At 50.0% G+C, this 27792-nt stretch overlaps 1 protein-coding gene across 7 annotated transcripts in view; it reads right to left on the bottom strand.

Moving 5' to 3' along the window:
* Window positions 1-22663, bottom strand: part of ACTN4 (actinin alpha 4) — a 72539-nt gene extending 49876 nt beyond the window's left edge. For 2 of the 7 annotated variants that reach the window (XM_082367497.1, XM_082367495.1), the window contains exon 1: window positions 22425-22662. In XM_082367497.1, coding sequence (XP_082223623.1) covers window positions 22425-22586 — 162 coding nt within the window. In that variant the 5' untranslated portion in view covers window positions 22587-22662. Of the gene's footprint in view, window positions 1-22424 lie in introns of all 7 variants that reach the window. The other 5 variants (XM_082367496.1, XM_082367494.1, XM_082367491.1 and 2 more) reach the window with 4 other exon arrangements.
* Between the last annotated feature and the right edge of the window lie 5129 nt (window positions 22664-27792).

Here is a 27792-nt window from a genome sequence, read left to right as displayed (position 1 = left end):
AAGGAATGTAGCTGGGCACCTCCCACCAGGAACACAGAAAACAACTCCTACTGCCATCACCTGTTCTTTGAGGCCAGGCCATATATAGGCAGACTGCACCCGCAAGGTTTGGCCAGAGAGCTAAGTCACTCCCCAGCTCTACACCACCACTTAGACAGGTTTTCCCAGACATGTGGGTCAGTCAAACACTTGTCCCCAACCTAAGACGTTGTGGTAGAGATGAAATGCACAGCTCTAGGCTACTGAAGCAGGGATATCACCACCTCTGTCCTCTTGCCATACCCCATCCTGCAGGACCCAAGGCGTAGGTGTTTTGATGCCATTATATGCCTGGAGTCCAAGCATCACCAGGAGCCCTTGAATCTTACTACCAGAGGTATATAAAGTCAGAGAGAAGAGAACCAATCACTCAGCCCTGACATGGGAGAAATAACCTAAAAGGAGAAGAGCATGGTTTGATTCTTGGTTCTGTCATTTATTGGCTGAGTGACCCTGAGCAAATCACATAACCTCTCTGAATCTCAGTCTCCTCATCCATAAGGTGGGGATAAACACAAGTTGTTTTTTTTTTTGGAAGCATTGTGTGGCTTGCAGGATCTTAGTTCCACGACCAGAGATCGAACCCATGCCCTCAGCAGTGAAAGCCCCGAGTCCTAACCACTGGACCGCGAGGGTCCCAAGGAATATATTTTATTTATTTATTTATTTTAATTAAAAAATTTTTTTAAAAATTAATTTACTAATTTTTGGCTGCGTTGGGTCTTCTCTGCTGCACATGGGGTTTCTCTAGTTGCGGCGAGCAGGGGCTACTCTTTGTTGCAGTGAGCAGGCTTCTTCTCATGGCGGTGGCTTCTCTTGTTGCGGAGCATGGGCTCTAGGCACGTGGGCTTCAGTAGTTGTGGCATGCAGGCTTCAGTAGTTGTGGCTCACGGGCTCTAGAGCGCAGGCTCAGTAGTTGTGGCGCATGGGCTTAGTTGCTCCGCAGCATGTGGGATCTTCCCGGACCAGGGCTCGAACCCATGTCCCCTGCATTGGCAGGCGGATTCTTAACCACTGCGCCACCAGGGAAGTCCCTCAAGGAATATATTTTAAAGTGCTACATGCTTTACGAGCTATCGCGGGATCTGTCCCAGCATCAGAAAAGGACATACTTCCATGGAGTTCCACTTGATGGAGAGCCCCATGAGGGCAGGGATGGTTCTGTTTTGGTTTTTTTTTTTTTTTTTTTTAAAGTAAGACTCTCTCTCTCTTTTTTTAAAATTAATTAATTAATTAATTAATTTTTAAAAAATTTTTGGCTGTGTTGGGTCTTCGTTTCTGTGCGAGGGCTTTCTCTAGTTGCGGCGAGCGGGGGCCACTCTTCATCGCGGTGCGCGGGCCTCTCACTATCGCGGCCTCTCTTGTTGCGGAGCACAGGCTCCAGACGCGCAGGCTCAGTAGTTGTGGCTCACGGGCCCAGTTGCTCCGTGGCATGTGGGATCTTCCCAGACCAGGGCTCGAACCTGTGTCCCCTGCATTGGCAGGCAGATTCTCAACCACTGCGCCACCAGGGAAGCCCGGTTTTTTTTTTTTTTCCACAATTATATACCCAGTGCCTAAAACAGTGACTGGCCTGAAGTAAATATTTGTGGAATCAATGTTTTCTCATTCATTTGGGAGAAAATCTAAGATCCTCACTGGAGGCATGTTCTGGCTGCTGTCACCTTTCTGATCTCACCTCACACCACCCTTCCCACTCGGCCCCAGGCACCCTGGTCTCATTCTCTCCTCCCACGCTTCTCAGCTTCTCAGGTCCTCCTGCCCGGGACACTCTTCTCCCAGGGTGGCTCCTGCCCAATGCATGGCAAGTTCTCCACTGTGCCCTCTTAAAGGGCCCTGCTCTTTTCCTTCAAAACATGGATCACAATTTGGAACACTATATATTTGGGGTTTTTGTTGTTTTTGCTGCTGTTTAATGCCTATCTTCCCCACTGGGCTGTAAGCTCTATGAGGACAAAAAGGACTATTTTGTTCACATCTCTTTACCCAGTATCTTGTTTATGGCACATACTGGATAAATGCTCAGTAAATGCTGAATGGATGGACAATGCCATCTTCTTCATCAATTGTGCTGGGATCAATTATTTAAAAGTGGTGAGAGGGCTTCTCTTCCTTATCAGTCTGTTGCCCGACCTCTCCTCCCCTCCATAATTAATTTCCTTCCTCCTCCATTCATTCCAAATCCACCAAAAAGGACACAGATCAAAAAAACAGAACCTCCTGTAACAAACACCCCTGGGTGGTCCATATGGCTAGCAGCGAAGCCCACTTATGAGAACTCCTACCGATTTGGTCTCTACCCTAACGCACCTCGGGCGGCCAATCTGTGGTGAGCTGGAAACTTTCTCAGTCCAGTCACTATGGTACAGTGAGAGCCCTGCTAGAATAACGTGATAGGCCAGGCGGGGTGATTGAAGTCTTCTCCACCCAGCTCTTTTCCTGGGTGGAAAGCCCTTTCCCTTGCGGAGAGAGTTTCCATCCACCAGAGAGGCAGTGAGCAATGCAAAGCATTACAACCATTTTTCCTCCAGCTATTTCTAGGCACACAAATAACATCTAAGGACTCAAGGCCAGCTTGAGAAAACAATTGAGCCAGGAAATACTCAAACCAGCAAGGAGGCAACGGAGCCCAAAAAAATTAAAGTTGAGGGCAATGCCTTTAAGGGGAGTTTCCTGGCTTTTCCCAGACAGACAGATCCAAATGCAAAGTTTGATAAGGATCTTTCTCTGTGGGGCCATTAATCCAATAAACAGGGAACTTAATTAGAGCTTAGGAAAAAAACTGCATGAATTTTTCAGGGATGTGTCTTTTTTTTCTTTTTTTCCAAAAGTTAACAAATTTATTGCACACCTAGTAGATCCCGTTTTTCTGAAATCCATCAACTCTCTCATCAGTGATTAGTGCTGTGTTCTGGCTTTTCTGTCTACACAGACCTTAGAACTGATCTCTTTCACAAGACCTGGACTGCCAATATCTTCCAGAAGTCAAATTTAGCTGAACAATCCTAAATGAGTATTTCTGCACAACTGCCACTTGGGTGCAAAATTTGAACTGGCAGTTAATTTTGAAGGCTGGCATTGTTCACCAGGTTATTGTGTGTGCAGAATAGCTGCCTTTGTATGGAAGTTGTTTGGGGCCTTCTAAAACAAAAACAAATGAAAAAAACTTACCACTATTTCTGTTCACAGAAACGTGGAGCCAGATCCTAAAAATATGTATATGGTGAGAGGAATTTTGAGGAGCCAACTCTTTTATCTACAGTAATGGGAAAAAGGAAAGAGTCTGGAGATGGAAAACCAGCTAGGGCAAGCCCTTTTTACCACCATTCATTTCAACCACCGTTTATCAGAGCTGTCACCAAGGAGCAAAAGAAAATGGATTTTCTCCCTCCCAGTAAGAGGATTAAGCAGCAGCAATCCAGTCAAGAGGAAAGAAGAAACTAAAGGAGAGTCAGAGACAAAATCAAGACCGTGCAAATGTTCAAGGTCAGAGGTCACAAATGGGTAGCTTTGGGGACCAAATAGGCCCCATTTTGTATGGCCTGCAGATTTGGGGTTTTTTAAACTGAATTAATTGCCCCATAAAACTCTGGATTTCCAAACTTCTGGAAAATAAAGTCCCAGGCCCACAATCAGCGGAAGCTGAGTAGTGGCTGCCCTTGTCCCCACCCAGGCTACTTTACTGGTTTTTGTCACCTGCCCTACGATAACCCAAGACAGCAGTCTCTTCGCTCCAGAAGAAAATCAGGAGCACTCACACCCATTCCAGCAAGGCCCAAATGACAGGGCCACCCACCCGGAGTGACAAGCTACATGCCAGGACAGAGCCAGCCCTGTCCTCACTATTCCTGAAAGAGGACTGAGGGCAGGGCTGCCCCAGCTCAGCTTCCAGCCTCCTCTGACCCTTCCTCCTGGATCCCACCATCTCCTATGCGCCCACATACAGCCTGAAACCCCAGGTCGGGGTAGAGGCTGTTATGTGGTCCCCAACTCCCCCGAGTGGAAACATTAAATTTCCTGGGGGACCTAGAAGACATGTTTTCCAGGCACTCTATCCAAATGATGGGGCTGGGAGGCTGAGATGGGACAAATGGAAAAGAAAGGCATGGTCAGGAAAACGTTAGGAACACCAGATATATCGGCTCCGAGGGGCCCTGGAGGAACGACCCCCTTTAGCTGTCAACAGTTTCCAATGGGTGCTAAGAGCGAACAGCTCTTGCCACGAAAGATCAGAAAAGCACTAAAGTTTTATACATTGGAGATTTTTGGCTGGGCTGCAACTATTACCTCTCCTCCCTTCCCTCAACTCTTGCTTCAAGATACCCAATGAGCAAGTAAGCCAGCATTCCAAGAGACGATTTCCACGGTGTCCCCAAAGAACAAAATCCCGGGGCTACGCCCATGGGGTGTCAGTGCTGGTACTGTCACCAGCCCCTCAAAAAGCAGTACTAACCTCACCAACTTCCTGAGGCCACGTGGGGCTCAGCTTCCTAGTAGTTACCACAAAACCGTGGCTCTCAGTGCACAAGGCAGCTCCGGAATGGAGCAGCAACTCGAGCAATCCACGGGCAACCATCTCCCCAGGCAATGGTTGTGGCACCTGCCACCACCCCCACCACCATCTCCACCAGCTCCTCCCCACCTGCCCCCTATACACACTCAGTCTTAGCAAAAACAGCAGGTCTGCGGCTTCTAGACCAGGCCCCTGTTCACCCACTCCAGACCAGACTGGGCCACTGAAGCTTTTCCCACACAGAAATTCTAGAGATGCCATTGATGGGGGACACCTGCAAACTCTGGTTTCCTTGGCTAGGAGATGCATCCTTCTTGCCTAGGTCTGTCAGCCCTTTCCAGCAATGTGTCCTAAGCCAGGATAGTTCCAGGAAAAGCTGGATCCCAAGGCGACTCCTCAGCCCTGGGGAACTTATGAAACTGCACACCAAGAACCAAACATGCGGGATTCAGCCGGCGGTGGATTTCTTAGAGAGGTAGCCTGAACACCTGAGCTCCTAGTCACATATGGCTCGTTGGGAAGATCCTTTCTGAACCCAGGGAGGCAATGTCAATGGGCCTATTTAAGTTAGACTGCAAACTCATTCAACCTATCGTCCACCTTCCCCTCCAGAATGGAACTGCTAGGAGGACAGGAGCTAGGCTGGTTTTCTTTCCCGCTGTATCTCTAAATCTAACCCTGTGAATGTCTGGGTAAATGTCAGCCGAGTGAGGGGGAAAAAAAAAAAGAGCACTAACAGATCACAGGATGTGAACCACAGGAAGCTTACGGCTCTTTTATTCAATCCTCAAACTTCCTTCTGAAGCTGTTAGGATGTTTTTTAAGGAGGGGAGGGTGCAGTGGGGCACTCTAAACTGTATCCTGATCCTGCATTAGCATTTCAGAAGTTTCAGCAAGAGACTGAACTGTGCAAAGCATGAAATGAGACACTGCATTTCAACCCCATCTGAGTGAATCACCCGTGGGTTATTTGGAATTCTAAGGAACAGGCACCTCAGAAGACATAACCCTCCTTAGCCAGGCCTAGATCTCCTTATGATTGCCTTCTGCCTTATAAATAGTAAGTCAGCTTGCATACTTGGCATTAATGTCTTCACGCGGGGCTGGTTTGAGTTTATTTTTGTTGCTTTCATTTTAAGACTGTGTTTATGCCTCTCTGTTAGACTTCCAGCCAGAAGAAGAATGACAAGATGCAAAGTTTGTCCTTTTTTTCAGAGATGCTCCAGACGCTTCCTGGAGGCACATGGGAAGGTTAACAACTCATAGATGCCAACTCGCTGGCATTGGGTGGTTTTCCAAAATGATTTTTGTGGAAGAGACAGGAACATTAACCTAGTCCTGTGTCTCCATTTCCACATTTCTTAGCAACGGACTCTCGTCCTGAGAAAAGCAGTAGTGAGCATTTACCTGGTGCCTAACTCCCTGCCTTGTGGGCCACAAATCCCAGACTGTAAGAGCCAGTTACCCAAGAAAGCACTAAATGAGGAATGGCTCAGAAAAGGCTGTGTCTGAAAAAGCAACAGCATTTTGAGGAGCAAAAATAGTAACAGAGAATTTGTTTAAACTTGGAAAAACAAGGAAAGTTGAACCTAGCTAAGAATATTTCAAAGACCTCCACTTGTGATTTCTCTCCTGCCCAGATTTTCAACTGACTTCCCTTAGAGACAACTAAACACACACACACACACACACACACACACACACACACACACACACTTTTCTAATCCCACCAACCCTCCTCCTCCCCCAAGGCCAGGCTTGGTGGTGACAGCTTCAAACAATGACATCACCCCAGGTTTGCCTCTTTGGCAGGGTCACCAATATTGTTTGCAGTGAATTTCCTGTAAAGGCTCTTAAGGCAGGAAACTAGTCCTGTGCCTTGAGTCCTCCGCCTGTTCTAAGCCATCCTGTCAAGTCAAAACAAAGGCTTTTTGTGTTTTTTCCTTAAAAAAAATAAAATAAAACTTCCCTGCCCTTTTAATGAGCACCTTAATTATAGCAAAAGAATTAGATATATTTATGGATGACCTCATGCCTGCAGATAATTAGTGATTTGAAAGACCTGGCACATCCCTAGACCTGGTTCCTTCTCCTTCATCCCCTCCCCGAAGCGTTCAGGTTAATTACTAAGTTTGACCTTCCAAAACAAGTAGGTCTGGCTCAGCAGAGAGGGGCTTGTCCCTCCTTCTCCATGGAGAGAATGGAGAATGGAAACTGAGTCGGGACAGGGTTGATCTGTCCAGGATAACGATGTAAGAGAGGTGACAGGTTTCTGGGGCTCTAAGTGTTGTCAAGTTTTAATTAACGCCAGGGCTAATTTAACCCTGGCACCGTTGATGGGGAAGAAAACTGCTCATCTCAGAGGCAAAAAGTGTCTGGATTTGCAGAGTCCCAGTTGCGATGGAGGAGAGGTGTCTCCGAGCGGACTCTCAGGTTGTGCTTCACGTCCCCCGAGGCGCGGCAGGTGCGGCTGACCCTCGGCTGTTACTTTCCACACACTTTTGTGTGCGAGAGGGGTGTCAACCACCTGATTCGGAAAGCGCAAACCAGGTGGCCCTCCCGCAGGGTCCCGCCTGCTGCGGACAATGGGCAGCTCCAGAAAATGGGCCCCCCCACCCCCCCACCAGTCAGTTGTCCTTCCCGTTGTCGTAACATTTTCCAAATTCGCTTCGGGCCTGCGCCCTGTTAGGGGAGAGGCTGGGAGGTGGACATTCTCCTCATTCTTTTGCCTTATTAGGTTGTGGATTTGATTGCTTTTGGGGGGGACAGGGGCTAAGTTGAGGAATGGCATCAGGAAGTGACCTCGGGGAGGGGGCAGGAGGCCGGCGGAAAAGAGGATGGAGCCGCAGGCGTGAGAAGCGCTGGGGAAGGAGGCAGCATGGCTCCGCAAAGCCTTCTGGAAGGTCCCATATTCTGGGCCAGCAGCTAAGCACAGGCTCCTGCACACCCCTAGGCCCTGTCTCACAGCATTTCTGGGCAGTTATTTTGAGGGTTATCAGTGGGAGGCCGTTCTTCTTTCTACATCATTACCACTTGAGAGAAGGCGGCCTGGCTCGAGGCTGTGGGTTGTTTCTAACTTGAGTTGATAAGGACTTTTTTTTTTTTTTTTTTGCTCTGGGGGAAGGGGACAGGGAAAGAAGCGGACGTGAGGAAGAGTCCCTCGGCTGACTCCAAACTTAGTAACAAGCTGAGTTGCTCACAAAAAAGCCACTGCCTACGGCTCATCCAGACACAAAACTGTTTAGGGCTTGCAGCTCAGAAACAAGAAGCCACGTCCCGGCTAATGAGGCCCAGACGGACCCAGAGGCTGGGGAGAGGGCTTCGTCACGTCACCTGCATCTCACATTCGGGTTGCCACTTGACAGTGGATGCTGCTTTGAAGCCGCTGGCCGGGTTTAGGGTTCAGAGCTCTCTGGGGGAGGACTTTAGGAAATGGGGTATACATTTTGGTTTTCCACTGAGCTGCACATTTCAGCAGACCCTTTCAACTCCTTTAAAGAGGAGACGCAAGCAGCAGACCCCACCTGGATGCAGGATGGTGAGCTGCTGAAAGGATTTTGAGAAGCTGCATTTACTGAGCACTGACAACGTGCCACGCACTGGGCCAAGTGCTTCATACACACTATTTCTCTTGTTTAATCTTAGAATCATCCTGTGAGGTAGGATGATGGCCCTTTTCAGAGGAGGACAACGAGGCTTAACCCCTGTCACCTGCCCACAGTCACGCAGCCAGCAGGTGGAGGAGATGGGTGCGGAACCCAGTTCTGTCTCCCTCTAAAGGCTGTGATCTGACCATCTCCCCACCCCACACCTCTCACTACCTCCTGGTTCTGTGGCCAGAAGCGCCCTCCCACAGGAGCTTCAGCGCTCTCAACACCCCCTCCCGGGTTGCAGCTGCTTGAGCCAGGAGACAGCCTGGATCCCAGTGACAACTGAGCCGTCTCCTATCGTCTGGTGGGCAGGCTGGGTGCTATCGGCTCACCCACCGGCTGAGCAGGCATCTCCTCCCAGAGCCTGGGTTCATGCAACAAACATTCTGATCCTGAATATTCTTCAACGTCTCCCCCAGAAACCTCTCCCAAAGTGTGGGTAGAGCAATGCATTCCCCAACTGCAACTAGTGAGCCACGGGTTCTCTCCTGGAAGAAAGTCCACCTCCCTCCCATCTCTGCCTTTCAAAAGCGGGGAAAGAGGCACCTCTTAAGGATTAAGGCAGACCCTGACTGGAAGCCATAACAAGCTGGAAAAGGCAACAGAAACTGGCTGTACTCATATCCTGCAGCTCTTAATGGCAGAAGCACTGCTTCAGTGCCCAAGCTACACAGACTGGCTCATTCCAGGCGACACCTGCAACCCCACCAAATCCTTCCATGGCAAACCTACTGATCCCGGGCAGTCTAAGAGATGGAGGCCAGGTTCTATTGGATGATTTCAGATTTGCATGAGCTGTGCTGTCACGGCTCTCAAGCATCCTCTGAAGGGAGAAAAAGCCCAAACTGAAACCATACAAAGAAAGAGGCACGGGCCAGCTACCCCAACCTTATCTCATGGTGGGGCCAGAGTGCAACTCCAGTATGTCAATTTTGGGAAAGCAAATCAAGGGCACTGCAGTATTTGAGTCACACATTTGGTCATGAGCATCCGAATGAGGAGGTTTCTTTTTTTTTTTAAACAGACTTGAGTATTTCTTGGGATGGGAACTCTTAAGTTCCACGAGCCAGTCTAAGGCATTTATTTAAAGAAAAGAATAGCACCTGGAAGCTGCGCTTGGCAGGCAAGGATAAACTCTCAGGACAGAACACTTGGAGGCTACCCTCATCCAGGGATAGCGTGTTTACTGTGGCACACCAAACCTGCCAGCCTGCCGGGACTCAACCCCATCCATTTCCACGATCAACACAGAATCGCCATTCCCAGCTTTGAGTGTCATCTAGACTGGAAGGCAGTGGCAAGCATCACATACCCAGAGGGGCCGTAAGGCACAGGCTTGAAGAAACCCTTGGACGTAAGAAGGGGGTCTCTCTCTGCTCCTCTTTTTCTGAAGCCTGCACTTATTCTAAAAGGACCATCAGCAAGCTGAAAGCAAATGCCTCACAAGGATTAGTCAGAGCAGCTGCCCACCTGGGGAAGGGTCTGGCCTGCCCCCTAGAGCCCTGAAAGCGACAGGACCTGCGAATGGATACGGGTTCAGAACCTGGGGTCCTCCAATTCAGAAGTTCCAAGGCATGGCTAAGACATACTGAACATGGTCCCTCAACTGGGAAACTCCCCATAGACAATACTCTCTGAGGGAAGGAAGTGGTAGGACTGCTCATGAGAGGCAGCTAAGGAACCTGTTCAAACTGCACATGCGGGATGGGATCCCCCTAACACTTGCCCCCAGAAACCTGCCCGCGGCCACACTCACCTCCTTTATGAAAGTTTCCATGACTGACCCCACCTGCCCTTATTCACCCCCTTTCCTCTCCTGGGACACAGACAGAGTGCGGTGGGCTTGTCCGTGGGCCGCTTAGTGTCCTCCTGAGGTCTCATGTGGCTCTGCTCTCTCCCCAGCTACACCACAAGCTCCTTGAGAGCATGGGCCGGGTCTCCGGTTTCTCTCATACCCCCAAAGGCTCAGCGCGGAGCTCCGCTCTGCAGAGGGGCCCAGCGAGGGCTGTCGTCTGGCCCTGGCGGTCATGTTTCTACCTGAGTGCTGGACTCCAGGGCCCACGAAGCCCCTACTCATGTTACACAAGATGCTGGTTGGTATAAAAAGCAGAACCACTTTGGTCAGTGGCCCCTAATTCTGCTACCCAAGTGACGACTGCTGAAGTCTTTCAAGAGACCTTCCAAGTCTCTCCGGTGTGGTGCAAAGAGACAGCTTCCCCCCCACCCCACCCCCACAAGAAAGCCTTTTCTATCCGCAGGAACAGCTTGGAGCAGGTTCAGCTCAACATAAATGCATAATAAGCCACCCACCGTGGAAACTTACAGCTGTCTCCCAAACGTGGGGTAGGACTCAATATAATCGGACACATTTTCCACTCGCCATAGACTTTCTTCCCACTCTGAATCAGTTTTATAAAGGGGAAGTTTTATTTTTATATTTAAGGAGGTAAGGATAACAACACACACACATCTCCCCTCCTATACAGCTACTTAAAAGATTTAACAAGTTCACATGGGTATGCTGCCAGGTAAATGGAAACCTCACCATCTTCTTTCCAGCTGAAGCAGCTGGGCTGGCCGGGCCATTACAGGACACCTTCATACTCATTCGCTCCTTTGCATTCTGTCAGAAGGCATGATTTTTGCTGTTGAATTGCATCTAGGGCAGGGCAGAGAGAATCCCAGCCCATGTTCACAACGGACACTTTATGATCCGTGAACTTCGCTTCTTGCTGGGTGCAGTGTGTGCAGTCAGAAGTGCCCATTGAATAGCTCCGAGCTCTGTCACCGTTCCTCCCTTCCTGAGTAAAAGCCACACAACTAGTTTGACAAGGTGTGCCTTCCAACCTAGAGCCATGGGCCAAATGAAATCTACCACGTTCCTGGACTGGCTTCCAGCGGGAGACAGAAAGCTGAATGCCTCAGAATGAATCAGCCTGCACATCTGTCTTTCTGAACTAGAACCACCCTAGCTACAGCCCCACCTGACCAAAGGAAACGAGGCGGAAATACTGAATAAACGGAAGAGATTTACAGAGAAAGGGGGACCTAGAAGAGCCAGTTTAAAAAAATCAGGCTTCCGGGCTTGCCACTTCAAAGAGGGAGACACAACATTTTACCAAAGATGCTTTGTAAATCAAGCAGCCTCCTGATGGGACTGAAGGGAGCTGGAATTTGTTCATGGGGTAGAAGTTAAGCTAAGAGAGAGACTACAAAGCCATATGAGTACACAGTGCCATAAAACTCCAGATTCAGAAGTTACCAACACTTTAATCAAACACAGGTGTCTTCTGCAGCAGTGATCACAGAGATAATTGAAGCTTTTGCTCGGTTTAATGTTCTACAGTCCTGGGGTTCCCACTTTAGAAGTCAGTTCTGGTCTGGCCTGTCCAGCGGGCCTGAGGGGAAAGGGTTGTAGGGCCAGAGTTCTGGAAGCATGAGGTTCCTGGCCTACTGGAGTCTAAGAAGAACTGAATTTGCAGACCTGGGCCTCATCACCACTTCCAACAACAAACCTCTAAGAGGCCTGGCTGCGCCCATGTTTTCTACATGCCCTGCTCTGACCACTCTGACCCTTCTGCTCCGCAGGGCCTCCACGCTTTCATTCCCGCTTCTTGGAACGGCCTTCTCCCAGTGCGTTCTTGGCTCCCTCTTTCTCATCCCCTAGGGAACAGCTAAAATGTCATGTCTTCAGAGATCTTCCTCTCGATCTAAAGTACCTGCACTGCCCTCCTCCCCTCAGCGACCTCTCCCCAGGCCATTCCCAATCACTAGACTCTAGTGTAGTGTAGAAATGAGAGCGCAGGCTTGAAAGGTTCAAATCCTGGCACTGTCACTTAGGCAAGTGACTTCAACTTCGACGGATCCATTTCTGCACCTGTCCTGTAAAGGTAACAACACCTACCTACCTCACAGGATTACATGAGTCAATCCACGTAAAGCTCTTAGAATAGTGTCTAGCACAGAGTCATATGCTAGCTGTTATTATTATTATTAAATTCATAGTGCATAATCCCATCTGAAATTACCTTGTTTTATTTACATGCTTGCTCTCTGTCTCCCCCACCAGCCTGTGAGTAGATCAAGAACATAAATGAGGACTTCCCTGGTGGCGCAGTGGTTAAGAATCTGCCTGCCAATGCAGGGGACATGGGTTCGAGCCCTGGTCCAGGAGGATCCCACATGTCACAGAGCAACTAAGCCCGTGCGCCACAACTACTGATCCTGTGCTCTAGAGCCCGCGAGCCACAACTACTGAAGCCCGCGTGCCTGGAGCCCGTGCTCTGCAACAAGAGAAGCCACTGCAATGAGAAGCTGGCACACAGCAACGAAGACCCAATGCAGCCGAAAATAAAAAAAATAAAATAAAATAAAATAAAAGAACGTAAATGAGTTGGAAGATGGTTTGCATTTGGTCAGCTGATTTCCTTGGTGGCCACTGGCCAATCCCAAAGTGGGGAGCTAGGCTCCCCAAAGACCCTCAACTGCCCACACTCTGACATAACTGAACCCACAAGGCCTGAACTGCTACTCACAAGTCTCATGTTTAAACTATGCTTGGAATGTTCGATAGGAACATACACTTATTTTTAGGCAAGAAAGTTGTCTCCTAAGCTAACCCTGTGGCCCTGGAGCTGGCCGTATTTGGCAAGGCCTGCCTTGTGGCTGTTTATTAAAGAGGCCCAGAACTTTCTCAAGTCTAAGGTAGCTGCGAAGAGAACTCAATGAGCTGGGAGTCTTGTATTTTTATGGTCAAAGCTTGTTCCCTTTGAATCTCTGGGGTGTTTCTGTGCAGCGGGTAGGAGCCGAGTGCCGCTCCCTGACCTTCCACAGCTTTGGGCCATGCTCCATCAACCACAGTCATCCCTAAAATGGTTCACTGCTTTCAATGGATTGAATTCTCTTCCGTGGGTTGTCCCTGAGTCAGTGAGTCAGTGAGTTAATGAAAGTTACAAAAGGAAAGGGAAAATTCGTGTCCCCAAACGGTTAAGAAGGTTCCCCCACCCCAACTGGTCTAGGTATTTCCTCTCACTCCACCAGCAGACACAGTGCTGGGCGACTACAGGCCTGACATCTCTGAAAAAGACATCTCGATACAGACCTTTCTGTCTTACAGAAAGTCAAATCCTACCAGACTTGGCAGTGAAGCTCAAACGATGCCCCCACCCACACCCCGTCCTGCAAAGAAAAAACTGCCTGACGATCCTGGTGATGTTTACGGGCTGGACACCTTCCAGGACTGGTTAGCAGACAGCCTGTAAGAAGGGGTGATTCATCAGACTGCCCTTGAACTAGCCTGGCAAGCCAGCTGCTTCCAGACATTTTGAATTTTGAAATGGAGCTTATTTCATAGGCCAGAACTGGAAGATCATACCAGCCTATAAAATTAAAAAAACAAAAAACAAAACACAAAACTGACTCTTCCAAACATAATCCATGCCAGCAGCAGCCAAAGAAGCATTTAATATTTTCATCAGACACAGAGTTTAATGTAAAGATACTCATTTCCTTAAAGTGGGGGGGGGGAGGGAAGGGGGGATGATAGAGAGAAAAAGGTTTATTTATTGTCAGAGTTGGAGTAGGAAGGATGTGGATTTTTAAAAAAATGTTATCACGGAATGAACTGTGCTTGGGATTTGCTGGAAACTTTAGAGTTCTTTTTAATTTGTCAGTGTTTGCGAAAACAGGGAAAAGATGCAGGCACATTTTGCCCTGCTATTAAGAAGTCACATAGCTGAAATTCCAACTCTAAATGCCTAGAGAAATAGCACACATCCCAGCCACAAAGCCAACGGCGGCTTTCATGGTGTACTCTTGTTCTTCTCTCTCTCTCTCTCTCTCTCTCTTGCGCAAATACACACCCCCTCATCGATAAAACAATAAAATGGGCTGGCCTGACTCCTGAGCCAGGGAACAGAGGCCCCTCGTCCCCCTCCCCAGAGTGGCCACCACTCACGTGGATATCTTCTGCGAGACTGGCTGGCAGCAGCCTATTTCTGCCCAGCAGCCCAACATTCCACCACTGGTGCTGCCTCTAGTACGGCGCCGCATCCCCAAAACAGTAAGCAACTCAGTTTCCACGGCGACATCAACTAAATACCTTTTACCCACACCCTGATTTAGACTGATCATAGAGCACTGATGCGTTGATGGTTGCACACGCGCATACCGAGGCCGGTGACACTGGTGACACTGACCGAAGCCGGCTTCCAGCACTGCCCCTCGGGGCTTGGTAAAGGGAAGCCTGTCTTTTCAAGAACGCAAGCTGAAGACCCACAAACCCTCCTGGAGTGACACCCCCTCAAGCAACCTCCCAGCGTGGTGGCTGGTTGTTCAATCCCTTTCAAGCTTCCTCCTGTGATGTTTCTCCTAACCTCAAACTGGCCTTCTCTGCCATTGAAATGAAGTGTATATTAAAAAAAGAAAGAAAGGAAAAAGAAGAAATGCATTTCTTTGGCTTCCTGCAGTGCCCCCATCCTGGATGGCTGCTAATTAAGACATTCTTGGAGCTGGAATCAGAGTCCTTACTGGTCAGGAGGTAAGATATGGAAACCCTTCATCCTGGGCTCTTCGGAGATTAAAAAACCAAATGTGTTCCCTTCACGTGTGGAGAACAAGGAGGAAGGCGTACTGCCTGCCTTCCGCACTGCCTCCCATCCACCTAGACTGTGGCTTCCACCCACTCTCAACAGCCATCAGGGAGGGCGAAAAAGATGAAAAGAAAAACCCACTAGAAAGCCAGTAACAAGACATCACTCAGCCCCACATCTTTGGGGGGAAAACTTTAAAAAGCATAAAACAAACCACAATGTCTTCTTTATTCCTGCCCAAAGCTGAAGACACAAATGCTGTTGTATTGATGGTGTTCTAGCATCCCATTCAATCATTTCAGCACTGTCAATGATATTTCCCGAGATGACTTCACTGTGTTCTGCGGAGTTGTAACTGCCCCTTCCAACTGCTTCTGCCCCATGTCTATAGTTCCATAGGACACAAAGAATCTGTTCTGCTCTGATATCTGGAAGCAAAACATTTAAATCAGCCCTTCTTAACTTGGCAGGAGGGCACTGCTTTCCTTTCTGAATCTAGGATGCAAACCCAGACAGGGTAGCAGGGTGGTTTATTCATGGGAGCAGCCAAACTTTAAGTGTATAAGTGTTAGAAAGCTGGAGCCTTAAAAAGAAAAAGCGATGTGAGTAGCAAGGGATAAACCCACAATTCTTGTATTTAGAACATGGCCCTAGCTACTTAAAAAAAAACCCAGAACCCAAGAAATCTTAACATTTGAATGCAGAGATAAAGCCAGTGCCATCCACTCCTGCTCAAGGGTAGTACAGTGGGATGCCGGGCAAGCAGGATGGGCTGTGTGTTCCTGGGTAAGTCACTCTGCCCCGCCATTCGCGGAATGTTTCAGGGTCAAGTGAGATAAAGTTTTTTCCAAGTGCGGCACGGACACATCGGAGATTTTAAGGGTTACCCACACTCTCCATTAAACCTTGAACAACAGCGAGAAGGTTATTCCCCTTGATTCTCTTGAAAACCTTCTGATCAAAGAGAAAGTCTCTGTTTGGTACGCTGGGTCTCTAACACCTCACCAACACTTGCCAATCTCCTTTCAACAACAAAGGGAGCATGCCTCAGGCCCAGAGCCTGCAGCAGGAATAGTACCTAGCTAGAACTTAACAGCACTGTTTTGTTTTCAGCCTGTTTACTTTTGCAGTTTCCTTCTATTTACGGCCAGGGAAGCTAGGTTTTCCATTTGCAATACTCATATAAATTTCCCCTTTAAAACTTAAGTTAAAAAAGGCAGGGACTTACCTGGTGGCGCAGTGGTTAAGAATCCGCCTGCCAATGCAGGGGACATGGGTTCGAGCCCTGGTCCGGGAAGATCCCACATGCCGCGGAGCAACTAAGCCTGTGCACCAGAACTACTGAGACTGCGCTCTAGAGCCCGCGAGCCACAACTACTGAGCCCACATGCTGCAACTACTGAGACTGCGTGCTGCAACTACTGAAGCCCGTGCGCCTAGAGCCCGTGCTCCGCACAGCAATGAGAAGCCCATGCTCACTGCAGCTAGAGAAAGCCCACACACAGCAACAAAGACCCAATGCAGCCAATAAATAAATAATTTATTTTTTTAAAAGGGCAAATTGACTTGAAAGAGTATTATTAAATATATAAAAGCAAAAGTGGCTAAGGAAAAATCACAAATGACTGAAGTTTAGGAAATACGGAGACAAGCGTGGGTTGGGGGTGAGGAGGGCTGCTCTGGCTGGAGAACCACTGTCCCTTCTGGAAACACAGGATGGTCCCTCGCTCTTGGGGAGATGGGGCTCATCCCACTCCAGGAAGGCAGGAGCCAGTACAGAAACAGGTGGCAAATAGCAAATCCCAAGTCAGCTCCATTCACTCACTTTTAGATACCACTTCAGTAAATTACATCTAAGAAAAAAGGCCACTGGCCTCTTCCGGAGTAACTCCTGCTCGGAGTAAAGAGAAGGCAACCAAGTTACACCAACCAGCTTTTAAAGACCTTCCGTGGACATTCCAAGTTAATGCATCTGTTGTTTACGAGGGAAAGGGGAGGAGGAGGGACATGAAAGAACAACACAACCAAAAAAGGCACAACACCAAGACAAATGTCTCTGGGATTTTTATAATCCCAGGGAGACCGCTTCTTGGACAAAACTTCCCAAGCACTGATAAAGGTCACTCTTGCCAGTTAAATGTATGCAGAGTTTTCACTTTCTGGAGGAGGCGGGATCCTCCTCGCAGCCGCGGGTTAATTTTTCCTCCCAATAAGATCACTTCTTTAAACGGAGGCTGGAATTTTTAAATGATTCTGTTTCTCTTAACTCACTGAACCCTACACTCCCTGATACCTGGGTTACTGACTAAAATGTAACTCATAAACCTTCCTGAAGAAAAGCAAGTGTTACTTGTGCCACTTTCAGACACTTTATAACAACTTCTGGCGTCTAGACAGGCAACACTGTAAAACTAAGTTTCCTTATAATTGCGCTTGATGCTTTGATGTTTCAAAGTTTAATCTCATCCTAAAGGAGACTGATTTTGAGCTCTCAAACTACCCAGGACATAAAGGCTTCTTTCAAACCTCCCTGGATGACAGGATTTGTAGCTGCTCAAGTAGAAGCTTCCACCCACCTTTTAGTAGGTCAGTGTTTCAATTACCACTGCCATTGAATTACCAACTTGCTATCACTTGCCTCCTATTTCCATGAAAAAAGAAAAGGGGGGGAAGGGAGACTTAAACAAGGTAACGTGAGTGCGTTTGCTATTCTGTAAAATAAATAGGTAAATAAAGGCAGCGGAAGGGAACTGACCATGACTGATGAAAACACAGACATCACTAAGTGAAGGAAATAAGGATAAAGCTGGGGAAACCATTGATCTAGAATATACCAAATGCCAGACAAGAGATAAACATGTTGATAATTCAGCCATTCAGAAAACCTGAATGAGCAAGTGATACCAGAGCAAACAGCTGTTCCTTATTTTTGCCCTTTCCGTCTCCCCTCCCCCAAAAATAAGAGCAAAGGAATTTTTTTTTTTTAAAGAACAACCCTAAGATCTGGTCAAAGGCTTGTACAATTCCCAGCACACTATAAATCAATATGGCAAAAGCCAAAAGCGTTCATCTCAACAGTCTCAGAAATTCCTTGAGCCTTCCCCAAATCAATTCCTTTCTGGCTCCATTCTCTTCGCTGTCATCTGCTAGACCAGCACTGCCAAATAACTTGTACTACTCGCTCAGTTAACGCTGTAGAAGGGTGCTGTCTGGCCAAAGTCAGCCGTGACTGGAATATATGTTTAAGCGGCAGAACTCCCCACCCCAGAGGCTTAAGATTGGAATCCAGACTTGTCCCTGCTCCCCTGACATCTGATTAAGAGGACGTTTTGAGAGTGGCAAGCCTACATTTTAACTGACCTCCCGGACTGCATCTCAGGAGTTTAATAGCACCAGCAGCACCTGGATATTAAAACCCCACCCTCATTTCCAGGGTTGTTTTCCTCCAACACTTTCACCAAACTTTTCCCACAAGGCATCCCACTCTAGGCCAGGCAATCGGCTGCCATTAAAGGAGACCATTTAGCACCAGTTCCAACTGGAGAGTGAGTCAGCTCCCGGCTGCCAAAGCAGCCTCCTTGTTGGTCTCAGGGAGGGTGTTTCAAAAGGCAGAGGGCAATCCTGGGCCCACGCCCTGGAGCGCAAGGAATCAGATGAAGCAACAGGCGCCACTCCATGGCACCAACCGGATTTCAACTCTCAGCTGAGTGAGTGTGAGTGAGTACAAGGGGCGCTGTACTCCCAGGCCATCCTCCCACATCTCATCTCTTCCGCAGTCATCAGAAAAGCCCTGTTCTTAAAACACATGAGGTGGGGGGGAGGACAGAGGCTAGCAGCTGATAGCTTCCCCTACCCCTCTCCCAAGAAGGCAAACAGGATACCTGCCGCCCTCACATATTTACAGTCTTTAATTCTAGATGACAATTGAGTTTAGGTTTTTTGGTTTTTGTTTTTGTTTTCGGTATGTAACTTATTCAGTTTTTAAAACTGCTAAGGATCTGCTAGTCTTAGCCAGATCCTAAGAGGGAAGCAATTAGAGTAATGGAACAAAATAACAGATGGCTACTTTGAGGTCTCTATCATCAGCCTAAGGAAAAAAAAAACCAACAAACCCTACTTGGAGAAAAACAAGACACCATCAGAACTTTCAAATAATTAACTCAAATCTAATAGAGCCCGAGCCAAAGGTCAGGGTCTAAACACTGAGGCCCTGTAAGCAGTGATGTTTCAATGAACAGGCAACCTTAGCAAAGGAGGCAATTCCTCTTGCTGTGATGAGAAGTTCTAGATCAGCTATCAGGTGACCTCACCTGTCCAGCAGAACAGGGGGGGCAGGGCTACCCAGGCCCCTTTCAGAAACTGGGAGAGAGAACTCTGGCCCAGAGCTATAATTGCTCAAGAATTTGCTCAAAGGCCAGACCAGTCCTTCCCCCACACCCCTGGAGAAAACACGTAGAGACTTCCCAGATCAGAACTGTTGCATAAGCTACTTATCAGGTAATGCCTTGGTTACAAGGGTCCTTAGAAGGGCTTCAGGTAGAAGTGAGAACCACCAGGAATCACACGCACCCTGACTTGGGCCAAACCTTGCTTAATTCCTAGAAGAATTCAATTCCACACGCTTTAAGGGCCTACAGCTATCCTGGATAATGATTTTTAGGGTATGAGAGTACGCACAGGACACTCACAGTACTGCCACTCTCCCTGTGACCAGTGGCTCAGCCTTGGAGGGGCAAGAAGGGCAATCTGTCATTCACTAAAGTGACACTGCAGCGCAGAAAAACCCAGCCAGCCTGTCTGGGGGGAGTGGGGGTGGGGGGTTCCTCTTAGAAGGAAGACAACAGCACAAACTTGTGTATATATTCCTTTCCATTACTCCTTCTCCCACTTCAGAAAGGATCCCCACCCCATAATAGGTAGGTGCACAGCAGTGAAGCGATATTCCCCCCCAAAGTACAGCTATGTGTAAATATTTGTCGCAGTTGTATAAAGCAGGACACACTAGAATCTGCCCCTTATTGAGAATCTAAAACAGCTAGTATTAGAGGGGCTGTGAGCCACCCTTTCCCTGAACCTTGCCTGGTCCTTGTGGAAGGGAGGAGGGAGGAGGATACAACAGCAGCAAGGCCTAGGGGTTCCGGTGAGTCCCCTAGGGGGTCCCGCCCAGGCCTGAATGGTGGTGCCTCAGCCTCACCCAGCGTGCAAGGGAGACTATAACCACGAAGGAGCACACACCCTAACTCCCAGAAGGGAGTGGAAGTGAGCTAGCAAAGGGAGTCACTCTGGGAGTCGTAGAAGTCAGGAAGGGAGGGAAAGGGAAGGTTCCCCACTCCCACCACCTGAGTAAAAATGTTCCGAAGCTCATTCTCCCCAAGCACCTGGAGCTGGAGAAGACAGATCCCAGACATGCTCAAAGACAACCCCGTGGCCCCCTGTTCCCCTCCCAACTTTCCAAGTCTCTTGGCAACTCTTAACCTTTTCCAGCCCGGCACTGCCTCCGGCAATAAACTGCAGTTGAGACTGCAGGCTAGGTCTCTCCCCTTAAAAAGAATTTTATGTCAGATTATCTCAACCTGCCCAGCCGGAGGTAGGTGGGGCAACAGATAAGGACACCACCATCAAGCCGCCACCCCCCCCCCACCCCCCCCAACTACTGATGAGGAAATTCAAGCAGAGGTTGGTAATTTACCCAAGGTCATGCCAGGCTCCACCCCAGGCTGCCTGGAACAGCTGCTCCCTTCACCCTTTCCCCTCCAACCCGGGCTGCCTGCACAGAGCCCCCAAAGCACCAACTCACACCCTCAAGAGGCTTCCAGCCACACTTGCCACTCAAGCCCCTTGCCTGAGTTGGCCCCCATGATCCTGAGGAAGCTCCACCAAAGCTACCCTCCCGAAGTCCCAACACCACACACATCTGTCCTTGTAGAATCACAGAAGGGACCCCTTCGACCCCTCCTCATTTCACAGATGACAGAACTGCCCTGAGATCAAGGGTCTTGCTCCAGGCCACAGAGCTGACAACAAACCTAGGAAGAAAATTCCGATCTCCGGAACATATTAAACGCCTCTAAGTGCAAGTACTTCCCACCCTCTTCACACACAACACTTTTAAACAGCCCCCTCCCGACATACACACCCACTCAACACCCTCCTTTCTTTAGCTCTTGCTGCACACACTCAAACCCTCTCTTCTATCAGCTTGGAGCTCTCCCCTCTCAACCACCCTGGATTACACACACACACACACACACCACCTTCTCTGGGCCTCCCACTCCTTCTGATCTCCCTTTCCCCACCGTGGGTCCCCCCCACCCCGCAAATTGCTTCAACACCCCAACGTGCCACCTGAAAACAGACCCTGCTTTAGAAAGAGCTCTTCACCACCACCCCCAAAAGACACAATTCTGGACACTCTCACCTCTTCCTCCCCAAACAATTTATTCTCCCTTCACAACACACACACTCTCTCCAGTCCCGGGACTGCATGTCCAGAAGCCCCCACCCCCAGATTCCTTTCTCAGCCTATCCATCACACACTCCCTTTCTAATGAGACTTTCATTACTACTCTAACCTCCCTCCCACCATCCGCCATTCCGCTCATTCTCTCCCGCCATCCTCACCTTGTCCAGGCTACCTTAGCCTCCGGCGCCGCCAACCCTTTGCTGAGCTTTGTCTACGTTCCATCAGTTCTTCAGAACCCCTCCTCAAAACACTCCAGATACTCTCTGTATCCCCCCTTCGGCCTCTCCTCATCAGTGAGGTCTCGGCCTCATCAATTCCTTTTCTTCTTCCTATCTCCCAATCTTCTCCTCTTCCCTGTAGAACAGCACACCCCAAATAAAACTCACCCCCTTCAAAACCTCTTATTCACAGCTCCCTAACTTCTCCCTTCAGACCCGGAGTCCCGGAGCTCCTTAGCAGCCCTCCCCGTCCTCACCCCCCAAGCTCCGGGTCCTTTCACACCCACTTCTTTCCTCAGCCCCTCTCCTCCTTCCATCTCCCCAGTCTCCCCAGTCCTCCCACTACTCTTCAGACTTCATAATCCCTTCCTTGGTACCCCTACTCCATCTTCAGACTTCCAGAATCTTCATCCCCTTTAGAAGTCCCCCAACCCGGGGCTCCCTCAATTCCAACCCTCTTCAGAGGATTCTGCAATCAAAATAACCCCCTCCATACTCGAGCTCTTCAGACTCCCCCGATGCCTAATTCTATCCTGACCCACAAATTCCGGACTCCCCCGTTTCCCTCTGAACACCCCCAGTCCATCCTGACCCTCCAGTCCCGCCTCAGACCCCATTCCATGTTAGAGTCTCCAATCATCTCGCCGGTTTCCCCCAATTCCCCGCCCAGACCCTCCAATTCCTTCATCGGGCTCCCTGATTCCTTGTTTTTGATTTCCATATTCCCTGTTCGGCCGCCAATTATTTTTTCAGACTCCCAGTTCCTTGCTCAAGTTCTGCAACTCCTCTTCAGGACTCTAAACCCCTTCCCAGACCCGCCGGTTTATTCCCAGGACGCCCAGTTCTCACCACAGACCCTCCAATTCCGTCTCAGGACCTCCCAGCCCCTTTCCGGCCCCCAGCCTCCCTCGGAAGCCCCCCTCCAGCCCGTTCGGCCCGCGGGCCGCGCACCTTGCGCTGCTGCTTCTCCCAGGCCGGGTCCAGCAGCAGGTCCCGGTCCCAGTCGTCCTCCTGGGCCATGTAGTCGCCCATGCTACCCCCGCCGCCGGCGCCATTGCTCCCGCTGCTGGGGCCGTATTGGTACGACTGGTTCGCCGCGTGGTAGTCCACCATTCCGCTGCCTCTCCCGAGCCCGTCCGCTCCCGCCTCTGCTCCCGCCCCTCTGCCCGAGCCGCCGCCGCCGCCGCCGCTGCCGCCGCCGCTTCAGCTGCTTCAGCCCGCCCTCCGCTGACGCCTGCGCACTGCTCGCTGCGCCTGCGCACCGCGCCGCCGCCGCCGCCCTCTCGCGCGCGCGCGCCTCCTATGCCAAAACGCACTGAAACCCCGCCTCGGGGAGCTCGGAGCCTGCGCAGAGTGCACCTCCCCTCGGCCCTTCAGCTCATGGACGAGCCGCGCCCCCTCTCCCGCGTGAGCGCGCGCGGCCTCTGCGTGTGGGCGGGGCCAGAGCATGGATGATTCGTAAGGCGGGTCTCGACATCAGGCTTGAACCTGCTGAGGCGTGGCTTGTATTCCCATTCAGTAACAGAAATTTAACAAATATTTATTAAGCGCCTACTGTGTGCGTTGCCAGTAAACAAGATAGACAAAACTCCCTGGCCTCATGGAACTACCTTCTAGTGAAGGGAGACAACAAACAAAATTTTAAGTACATATATATTGAAAGGGTTAAGTGTTATGGAGAAAAATCAAGCAGAGCTGGAACGTAAACGAAGTACTCAGGGTAGCCTTTGCGGAGAAGGAGAACATTTGAACAAACATCTGGGGGATTCACGAAATGAACATGGGAGTTAGGTAGACTGGAATAGATACTGGCTGACGGGGAAGGTAGAGGATTTTTTGGACTTGTCTATCTTCATTCATTCAACAAACATTTATTGGGCACCTACTGGTGTGCCAGGCCCTGTTCTTGGGTGCTGGCGATATGGTGCTGAGCATGATAAATGTGATTAGTTCTCAAGTGGCTAATATTGGGGGGGGGGGGTGCAACAATAAACAAATAAATAACAGATAAATGACATTGTTACACTGAGGCATGTCAAGTGTAAATATCCAAAGCTGAGCTCCTCGTCTTCCTCTCAGACCTGGTCACCCCACCGTCATCCCCATCCCAGTCAATGGCGCCTCCATCATTCCAGCTGTGCAGGCAGCAAAGCTTGCAGTCCTCCTTGGCTCTTCTTTGTCTGCACGCCCCACATCCAGTTCTTCAGGAAATTCTGTCAGTTCCATCTTCAGAGTACGTCCGGGATCCACCCACTTCCCCTTTCCCCCACGGCCACACCCTGGTCCTGTCCAGCCTCGCCTCGTCTTCGCTTGGACCACTGCAGTAGCCGCCTCACCATCTCCCTGCTCCTCCACTCACCTCCCGACTCTCCTTCTCACAAGAAGTCAGAAGGAACCTGTGAACACTTGAGTCAGATCAAGTCCCTCCCTCCCTGCTCAGAACCTTCCTTTGGTGCCACATGTCAAAGTCAAGGAAAGGAGGAAAGGCTGCTGGAGTCTTCCTTGCCCTGGTGCAGCCCAGCCCAGCTTTTGAAATAACCGAGACTCCTGGGGCCTCAGCCAAATCCACAAGGTCTTCCACGTCCTGGTCATCCTGGTCCCCATTCTTATCCCAGCTCACCTCCCACTCTCCCCCTCCTCTCTGAGCTCCCGCCACCCTGCTGGCCTCCTAGCTGTTCCTCCAACACACCGGGTATGCTCCAGCCTCAGGGCCTTTGTATACGGTGATACCTTGTTACCACTGTTTGGAACACTTTCCCCGGATACTGGATCCCCAGGGCTCATAGCCACCTCACCTGCAGATCAGCGGAAATAATCACCTCCTTAGTGAGACCTCCCCAGACCACCTTTTTCTAAATAGCATCCCACACCTTCCCAGCTTTATTCTTTCCAGAATACTGATCACCATTTAATATACTACATGACTGGTTTACTTATCATGTTTATTTGTCTCCTTCCCAACAATGTCAGCCCATGAATGGTGAGGATCTTTTGTTTTGGTCACTGCTGTATCTCTAGCCCCTGAAGCAGTGTCTGGCACAAGACAGAAGCTTAATAAATCCCAGATGAATGAATAGACTTAAAATCATACTGAAGTATCTGAGGAGTTTATTTTGTTTTTTACTATTTTTTGCCTGAAAAGAAGTTTTGATTTTATTCTAAGTACAGTGGGGACATATAATGAATTTTATTCTAAATGCAATGGTAAGTTAGGAGAGGACTGCAAGCAGGGGTGGGGTCTGATTCAACTGTCCATAGGGTCCGTCTGGCCACACCAGGGGAACAAACTGTAGAAGGTGGAGTGAGTTCAGGGAACCCAGTGAGGAGGCTGCTGCGATGGTCCTGACGAGGCTGGACAGACAGACAAGAGGGTGAAGGAGGAGAGTGCTGAGGAGGAGAGGCAGTGGGAGGATGTGGGGAAGTGGAGCCTCCAAGACTTAGTGTCATGAATTTGATGGGGGTGGGAGGCAGGGGTGGGAAAGAGCAAAGAATCAAGACTCAAGGTGGCTCTAGGTTTTGGACCTAGAGCCACCTTGAGGGGAGTGGGTGGGTGTTAGGGAAGGTAAGAAGGTAAGGGTTTGACTGAAGCAGAGCCTGACCGGCAGTACAAAAGGACTGTGTTGCAGTCATCTGCTGGGGATGGGGATTAGAAGACACGGCTTCTCCAGGTTATGGGAGCTACCAGGATCTCTCCTCTCCTCTCTCAAAGGCACTAGAAGAGATCCAAGGGCAAGCAAAGGAAGGGGATGAGGCCTAGGTAGCAGCCCACTTTCCCAGGTAATGCCATGACCTGGCCAAAGACGCGGGTGTTGGCTGTTTCCAAAGCTGGGCTGGGCTGGGGCTGGGTTGGGGCAAGGCACCCTCTTCCTGCCTAACCTGCAGAACGAGCCCAGGACTCTTGTGCTGGGCTCGCTGGGCAGGGAAAGGCCGCTCAAACAATGGGCCATCTGCCCCTCCCTGCGTGCTCCCGGTTGACACTGAGAAAACTCCCAGACCAAGGGCTCAGAGATGAAGTGGATGTCCCCAGCCAATGAGGTTTAAATTAAAGGCTCCCTTTAATTGCCAGCTTTGAGGCCACTTCCCAGCAGCCATCCATGGACAGTGCAGTAATAATAGCTACTGTTTATGGAGGGTCAAGGCGCAGCAGGCAAGAAGAGGGGGCAGGGAGAGATCCCTGAGTGAAAGGGTATGGCCAGTGGGCCCTGGTATTAGGTTCACCATTTCCACATCACCATTTCTTGGAGTTCTCAAGACTTCAGTCAGAACTTATTAAATGCTGTATCCCATTACTGGGAAATCCCTGGCAGTCTAATGGTTAGGACTCAGCACTTTCATGGCTGTGGTCCAGGTTCAATCCCTGGTCAGGGAACTAAGATCCCACAAGCCTCACGGTCAAAATAAATAAATAAATAAATGTTGAATTAAAACAAATAAATGCTGTATCCCATTATTAACGCTACTTAGATGAAACAAAGGAGAGAGGGCTGCATCCTCTCAGAGTAGGAACATGAACAGGTCCTGGGATGTCTAGAGGTGACTGTGGAAGCAGCTGAAACAGCAGTCCTAAGGCCGAGCCACCATGACAGGTGACAAGTTGAGTGCATTAACTCACAGCAGTGACTGAAGTGGGTACTCTCCCCAGCTGTAAAACTGAGGCACAGAAGGGTTGACTAACACACCCAAAGGTCACTAGGCTGGTGTTTGAACTCAGTCGTTCTGCAGAGCCAGGCCTCTTAGCTGCTCAAAGGATGATCCTCCTGGAGCAAAAGCAGGTTGGCAAAGCAGGACAAGTTGTGGTTTCCAAAAGAGATAAAGGTCATTTCCTCCTCCCCTGCAGGGTGGCCATGGCCCGTTGCACCCTACACAAGGGCAAGTGCTACGTGGGTGAGTGGGAGTGTGCCCACCCAGAACTGGTGCCTTTTGCTGACTCACACAACCAAATGCGTGGGTAACAGCACCCCAGTCTCCCCTCTTTCTACCCGCCTTAGAGCTAGCTCCCAATTCCTGAGCTGCAAAAGCACCCTTTGTCCCCAGGGTTTGGGCATGTCCTAATTCCTGGCTCCTGCTCAGGTCTGATCCCAGGGCAAAGGGTGTCCCGTTCGGCCCTGGTTCCCCAAGTCAGGGCCCTCAGAGAACGATGGGTGTGAGTGCTGGCAAGTGTGGAGGGCTGGGAAGGCTGGCAGCACAGGCTCACCTGCCCTTTCCGTGGGCAGAGTCCACACATACCGGTCATTTGAGAATGAGGCGCTCCCTCAGGGGCACCTGCAGTCTATGTAAAGGGATGTGCATCCATTGTGGCATTTGATTTCCTCCATTTTCCCCAGTCACCGTTGTCCCCACTCCCTCTTCCTGCAGGCAACAGGCTCACAGGTGAAGACACCCGCCCAAAGTCACTCCGCCTGAAAGTCTGGAATACCTTATAAAATGTGAATAACCAACCTAAGGTCACTCTGCCAGAATGTCTGGAATACTTTGCAAAATGCGAATAACCAACCCAACTAAGGATCATGTGACGTGTGCTAGGCCTCCTGGCCACTGCAGGCTGGAACTCGGCATGGGGTATGGGGGGAAACGGCCTGGCCTCAAATCCCAAAAAATCTCACCAAACGGAAGAGTGCTGGGGACTAGTTTGCAACATTGGGAACAAACTCTTCTGACCCTGAAATTAACGACTCCAGTTTTCTAAGCGCCAAAAACAGGCCAGGTCCTGATCTGAGAAATTTACTGGCCAGAGCTCACAGAATCCTCATGATTCTGACAAGGGTGCATCATTCTACCCCTTTCACAGATGAGGAAACTGAGGAACAGAAGGCAAGGACACAAAACCGCTTGAGCAAGCAGCCAGAATCCCACCCCCCACCCAGCTCACCCCTCCAGCCACTGCCTCGGGGCCACTAGTGGCTGGATCCGTGAGGGCCAAGGGCAAAGCTGGTGTCTCTCCCTCACCAGGAACCCAGTGGCCACACCTGTTCGCCTAGGTTTTCAGGACAGAAGGGCCCAAGCTAGCCCCAGGTGCAGGGCTGGGCTCCTACATCCCATTCATACCCTCCTCCTTGCTGACTCACTCACAGCCCATTCACACCCTCCTTGCTGACTCACGGCTGCGTGCCCTCCACTTGTGACCTGACAGGTCAGGAAGGTGGTGATGGAGGTCAGTTGCTGGGTTGGGGCGGAGGAGGAGATCAAAGGAAGCTTGGCTGCTGGTGGACGTGGGTGTGGGCAGCCAGAACAGAGGTGGCCCCAGCACAGGGCCATGCGAGGCCTGCTCCCGGTCCCCACCCCGTGGGAGAGGGGCAGAGTCAGGAAGCCAACGAGAAGA

Source organism: Balaenoptera borealis, assembly GCF_965194805.1.
Source record: "Balaenoptera borealis genome assembly, chromosome: 19".
NCBI lineage: Eukaryota > Metazoa > Chordata > Mammalia > Artiodactyla > Balaenopteridae > Balaenoptera > Balaenoptera borealis.
The sequence above is the reverse complement of the archived record's forward strand: the minus strand, read 5'-3'. Positions and strand labels throughout refer to the sequence as shown.